Genomic DNA, 6,994 nt, shown 5'->3' with positions numbered 1-6,994 from the left:
TACAGCAGAATTGCCCTCTCGCCTTTAGATTAATACATATTGTAATATTGTCTTATTATTACTGATCGATGACTTTGTAAGCATTTTCATGTTGTAGCTGGTGTAGTTAGAGCTAACTTTAAGTACTGTGTGTATGTTGGTAGGTACTTTAATTTATGACATTATGAACTGATAACCTGTTCTTCATGTAAAATCTCAATGTGGAAAATAATGTGTCACTTTACCTGTCAGATACATTTTAAAAAGTAAAGTATTTCCTAATGAAAATGTTTTGAATGCTAACTAAGTAGCATAAAAATGAAAAAACTTATTTAGTGCTGTACTTTATTCCACCACTGTCTGAGGAGAAATAATGTTGTTGCTTGTAAGTTAAGGCCAAAGGCTGTGTATAATCTCTATATTAACCTAAAATATGGAAGTTACATCTGCCCTTCGGCCATACTGACCATGGACTGTATGTAGGTCAGCTGTGCACCACGCTGAGCTGCACACTGGTCAGTGCACCTGGCTTATCAAACCTACTGCTGTCTCTGAAGGATTACAGAAGTCTAGAGAAAGCAAACAGCTGTTAACTTCACTGAAACCTCAGCGACGTCGTCTTTACAGGTAGTTTTGAAACAGTTATGTGTTGGGTTACTCAAAAAAGAAGCAAATGTAATTTATATTATGCAGCACAACTGCAGCCTGTGAAATCATTTGAATCTCTCATTCACCATTATTTGTGATTAAAAAAAGACCATTATAACGGACCAGTAAGTGGACTCATCTGTCATTTCCCCCCCAATTACACAGAGATACAGAGACACAATTCCAACGAGTCAAATGGACACTGAACTGAACAACAAACCTGAGATATTGTACCGATGATACAAATGATAAATAATATAAAATAAATTAGACTGGTTTTGGTATCTTTAGACGTTATTTACATTACTCAGTTTTAATGTAGTGGTTATTTGGTGTTACCTATTTGTTATGGGTGGATTTAGCAGTTGCCTTATATATAAATATGTGTATGTGGTATAACAAATCTAACTATTAAGATGTTGGAACATTAAAATAGATTTTTCAATAAAGGAAACAATTGGAAAAAGGCTCTCAAAGAAGCTTAAGCTAAGGCTAATTGTGCATCCTCTGTACATTTTGTTGTTATTTGTTAAACAGACAAAAAACCTAAGATGATGTACAGGTGTCACAAAACTGATAATAAAAATGATTTATAATATAAAATAAATGAGACTGGCTTTGATGGCACTTACATGACTCAGTTTAATGCAGTGGTTATCTGGTGTTACCTTTTTGTTATGGGTTGATCTAGCAACTGCCTTATACATATATGTATATATTGTTATAGTTATAGTATATATAGTTATGTGTGTATGTGGTATAACAAATTCAATTATTAAGATGATGGCACATCAAAATAGGTTGGAAAAAAGGCTGTAAAGAAGCTTAAGCTAAGGCTCATTGTGCATCCTCTGTACATTATTATTTTCAAATATTTCTTATAAGGTAAAACATTCACAAAAACGATTTTGGTTAGATTTCTGTAGTTTGGCTTTGTATGGGAAGTATATACACAGTTAATCTGGAAGTTCACAGTATGTCCACTAGGTGTCAGCGATGTTCTTGCAGGAGGCTAAATCTGGAGCAGATTTGTCTTGTGTGTCTCCTGACCATTGAATGAGAGCATATGAATTGCACAAATGGACACTTGACAGATTGTAATTGGGCTTCGCTCTGTATATAAAGGTCGATACAATCAAGATCGATCATTTGGATGGATGGATGGATTATCTGTTCATAATCTGCACTGCGTATGCATGACCTTTAGTTCTGAGTGAAATAAAAATATTATGGATGTGAGTAAAATATATTTGAGATTTGATGTGGAAACTGATCAATTAAAATCAGCATTTGATTAATTGAAAATGAGAAACGATATATCTTCACATTATACTAACATCAGTGTTAAATCTAACAAATGTTTAAATCTAGATAATGGAGTCCATTTCTCTGCAACAGAGGGCCAACGATTAAAAATAGAGCCACTGGTAGATCTTATTGCAAAATTATAATGACATAACTTGTAGCCTAACTGATGACTTTTATATAGTGCAATAAAAACAGATGGGGGAGTTTACAGAGTCTGTTTATCACTCTAGAATAAGCAAGGAAGCATGTAAAGTAAGTAAATAAGCAAAATTGCACACAAGTGAGGATTAAGTAGCATGTGCTCAAATTTAAGTAGGGAAATATGCAATGAAGCAGACCAGTAAGTAGCCAATGCTTAATAAGCAACAAACCAGCAACAGTTCCTTTTCCTCCCAAGATCAAAAACAAACAATTAAAATCAAACAATTGCATTTACAAGTGTGTAGTTTTCAGGTGTGAGGAGGAGGAGGAGGAGGAGGAGGGCGAGGTTGGTGCAAACAGAGAGACAGAGCCATTCATAACTTTATATTCAACCCCACTGCTGCCATTCATCTGACCACCATGCGTCATTGTCAGACAGGGAGCCGTTCTGACTGCTGACTCAATTTGGCAAAAAAAAAAAAAAAAAAAAAAAAAAAAAAAAAAAGGGGGTTTTCTTCTATTTTAGCTCGTTATCATAACCACCGGTAGAGCAGCATCACCAGAACCGGGGGTTCGTCCTCTGATGCCCCGGCTCCGTCCGCACTGGCGTCGGGGCGCAGGGGGAGGGGGAGGAAGAGGAGGAGGAGGAGGAGGAGGAAGAGGGGGTAGGTAGGTGGGAGAGGAGGAGGAGGAGGAGGAGGAGGAGGGGGCTCTGCCGGGCTGCCCTATATGGCTGTGGATGAGCTGTATGCTAATATCGGCTTGAGAGGCACAGCATCGCGTTTCTTCCGGCAGTCAGTGGTGGCTTCCAGAGTCTGAGCAGGCTCCTTCGCAGCCATGGCTGAGGGCGGAGAAGGAGAAGACGAGATCCAGTTCTTGAGAACTGTAAGTAAAGATCGTTCCCAGGTGTGCGTGCTGCTGAGCCAATTAACGCCCAGAGGCGGCGTGAGACTGCGCGTCAATTAAGTGAATCGCCCGCCGATCCAAGTTGGATCACTGTGGAAGTTTTTTTGGAAAGAAAATGCATCGTCGGTGATTCATTTTGAGTTTGGTTGTGCATGAAAATTGATTGAGGTTTTTTTTTTTTTTTTTTTTTTTTTTTTTTTGGGGGTGGTGGTGGTGGTGGGGGGAAGTTGCCGCAGGTTGCACGCTGCACCTCGCACCTGTCGGCAGGACTCTTGATGTGGGCGATCTCAATGAGACAACCCGTCTGCTGGTGCAAGGGCAAAACTGACTTCGCACTCTCTTGCCATTTCATAACACATGCCCCTTCTCATTTTCCAACATTCGTGGCTTTTCTGATGTCTTGTTTTTTATTTTTTTTTTTGTGAAAAAAAACAAAACATTCAATTTATCACGGGTCTTTTATGCTTTTTCTTTCTCATGGATGCAATCTCCTCCTCTGGGAGAAGAGTTTCGATAAGTTGTGCTCACACAAACAAGACACCCTCTGCTTATTACTATTTTAGTTGTTTGACGTAGGTTGCTTCCGTGGATATGCAGAGCAGTTATCCTTGTAAATGATATGACTGCTTGTATGTTGGTGTGGTGGGATTATCTGTCGTGCACTTATTCTTCTTATGCCTTATGAAGATTTGTCACCCAGATGTTGCATGAAGAGCAATACGATTTAAAACACATGCAACATGCTCAGCAGGGATGTTTACCTGGTTTCATACCTTGTACTTCATGCATTTATTGGCTTGTCCTTCTACTTTTGTTGATTTTATTTATTTATTTATTTTTCTTTTTAACTGCACATTATTTGTACATTTTGTGGGAATATACGCTTTGATTTGAATCGTCAAATGTTGTATTGGTATAATGTCATGTGTTATCGGAAACCTGGTTGAAGTCTGTTGTTTTCTGCTATCTAAATAATACATTTATTGGGATTTAGATTTCAGGATTATACCGGCAGATTTGCATGTTTTAAGCAAATCACTTGTACTTTACATCACGACTAACCATGGCGCAAACAATGAGGCTGTGATTTAGAAACGTGAAACGTTTTGCTGATGGAACCATTGGCTTACGTTGTGGAGTTGAAATCTATCGCAGTCAACAGCAGGTTGCATTGCTGCAGTGAGGTCATGCATGTGATGCACAAGTTTTGAGATTGCTCTCATACATTGTGTACAGAAATAAATGGAAGTCAATGGCTGTGTAAAACTGTAGGAGAAATGCACAAAACGATAGAGGGAAGTCCAGCGATTTAATATAATACTTCCATAAAGGGCTTTTGAGCAGTAACAGCAGAGGTCAAGATATCCCAATTTTCAGAACCTAGTGGTTAGCACCTGGATCCTCATTTCCCATAATGGAACTTGATATCTTATCTCATTAGACCCCCGTGCTGGTAAATCGTATCAGAATAAGACCACAGTTTTCAGACTTTAATACTTAAGGACGAGTAGAACCAATCTACATTTATCATATGTGATCATAAATTAACTTAAACATGCTGGTTTGGTCCTTTTTTAAAGTGACGTTCTCTTTGCTATGGTTCTCCATTGATGTCCATTTGGCTGAACAAGTGACAACAGTGCACTTCTCTCTCATGGCTTTGAGATGTTGATATACACAGTGTCATTAATGTATACATATAATCCCTGTGAAGGCTTGGCTGGTTGTTAGTGGCAGGCGGGACCCTTAACAGCTCCTACTATTTGTGTTGCCAGTCACATATGCTGACCCATGCCTCTCAGATTCTACTGTCACATTGGCATCCTGGTAATTTGATGACAACAGCGGTTTGAGAGAAGGGGGTTTCCTTTGAGCTCCTCAGAGCCTTGTTATCAAACCTCAGTGGTGAGAGAAACGTTTCCTCACACAAAGCCCTAAAGTAATAAATTGAAATATCATGCATAACAATCTGTTGAACATTATGGTATAGTGCTGAATACAACTGCCATGTCTTTTGTTTAAATGATTGCATTTGTTTCGTTTTCAGAAGGAAAACAGGAGAAAATGCGGTGGATCTTTATCTGTTGTTGGTTTTTCTACTTTTTCCAAGTCAGATGTTTATAAGACATAAAATAGCAAAGTGTCCCTGTTATTGGAGACGGCTGTCAGGTGTTGACAGAAGTCCTGACATTGTGATTCAATTTCGGCACGGTCCCAGTCTCACCTGATGATGTGTAACGTTGGGAAAGCTGGCAGCGATGAGTGGAGCTCTGTCAAAGGAAACTGAGGAAAATGTTACACCTCTACTGCAAAATGAAGACAGCAGTCATGGCTGTAACTCTATAGACCAACACTGAAGCTGATAATGGAGATACAAAAGTTTGAATTAGTGTCAGAATAACATCACAGCGTATTAAAAGTTTTGATCACTGATTAGCGATTGCTTTTCTTGGGCAGTTCTTTAACTCCCTAGAGATTTAATTGTTGAATGGAAAGAAAATGTCATACTTCAGTACACACTAACTAGTATTTTATTTTTGTGGTTATCTTCAGAAAATGATCTGTGTTCAGCTTCGGCTTGTTCTTCAAACAATGTGTTTTTGGCTTTTATTTATGCTGGAATTAGAAAATGTGCAAGTAAATTTTTCTCAGAGTGCAAACTGCAGTGTTAGAAGAATTCCTAATGTGACTATAAGATAACAATTAGTCTGCCCATATGTTATTTGTTGTATTGCTACTTATCGGTTGTGTTGCTGTGTGAAACAATGATTTAATGCCAAGCAAAGAAGAAAAATCAACTTGCTTCTTCACTGAAATGACACTAGATCACAGTGTCATCGTCAGCTGATTACTGTGTAACCAGGTGATTGTCATGCTTCATCGGAAATATAAGAATTTCTATGTGTTCGAGCTTAAACTGACCGCTGTCCCCTCAGATATTGATTTCCCTATCATAGCTTAGCAACAGTATCTAGGCATGCAAAGCTTTGGATTTCTCCACGTGCTAAAGAGGTCTGTATTAGCGAGACAATGTTCAGCAAAGGACGAGTGAAGAGGTTGATTTAAAAATTATAAACACAACTTCAAAAGCATAAGGATTTCTCCTGCTGTAATGTGTTTGGATCAGGGAAAACACCTGAAATCAATGATATTGCCATTGAGATCAATCAAAAATCCTTACTTTCTTTTTTTAAAATTTCTCCTGCTGTATATTTGTCTGGTTCTCAGATATCTATCTGTATCTCCTCATTACTTCAGCTGGAACCAAGTGGCCAATTTCAGGATCCAGGATTGCTATGTGTGGCTCATGTGACTGAAGAGGGTGCTGATAGGAATTATCAAGATCAATCAGGAATCTGGCAGGCTTGTCATATTGAAAATAATGTTCGACAGTTGTTGTGAAATTATGAGTTGAATGGGGGGAAAAAAATGGTACATTTTTATTGGTGAAAAAATCCTTTTGTTTTATGATTTTAAAAGTTTAGTTGGCTAGAAATGAGAAGTCTGCCTTTTGTTGACTTCTGTCCCTATCTTTTTTATAGAATTACTGAGTCTTAATTGTGGTAAATTTCCCACTGCTATCATTGTAAACTGCACAGGCATGAGAATATAAAGCTTGGCTGGTGTAGCCACAGTCACTAAGTGTGGTTAAACTAAAGGCCAGTCAAGACTTTTTTTTTTTTTTTTTTTTTTTTTTTTTCCCCCCTGCTCTTGATGAAGTAATTAGGTTTAATTTAAACTCTATTGTCCAGGTGAGCTGTCACTGTTACACCTTTTTAAAGGGGCGACTGTGGTTCAGTGGAAGTTCAGGGTGGTCCTTCAATCGGAGGATCTGAGGTTTGATCCCTGGCTAGTACATGTTGATGTGTCCTTGTGCTAGACGCTAGACACTTAACCCCATGAGTATGAATGATTAGATAGTCCTGATGGGCAGGTGGCACCTTGCATGGTAGCCTTTGAGATCCGTGTATGAATGGGTGTGAATGGGTAATTGATGACATGTAGTGTTAAA

General features: G+C 38.5%; 1 protein-coding gene across 1 annotated transcript in view; it reads left to right on the top strand.

The window, feature by feature from the left end:
- Positions 1-2,884: 2,884 nt before the first annotated feature.
- The window catches only part of ryr3 (ryanodine receptor 3), a 115,263-nt gene continuing 111,153 nt past the window's right edge, over positions 2,885-6,994 (top strand). The window contains exon 1 of the mRNA XM_054618316.1: positions 2,885-2,961. Within this exon, the coding sequence (XP_054474291.1) occupies positions 2,914-2,961 (48 nt within the window). The 5' untranslated portion in view covers positions 2,885-2,913. The remainder of the gene's footprint in view (positions 2,962-6,994) is intronic.

The sequence above is a fragment of the Anoplopoma fimbria genome, chromosome 18, assembly GCF_027596085.1.
Source record: "Anoplopoma fimbria isolate UVic2021 breed Golden Eagle Sablefish chromosome 18, Afim_UVic_2022, whole genome shotgun sequence".
In the NCBI taxonomy this organism is placed as follows: Eukaryota; Metazoa; Chordata; class Actinopteri; order Perciformes; family Anoplopomatidae; genus Anoplopoma; species Anoplopoma fimbria.
This window is presented reverse-complemented; position numbering and strand designations above follow the sequence as displayed.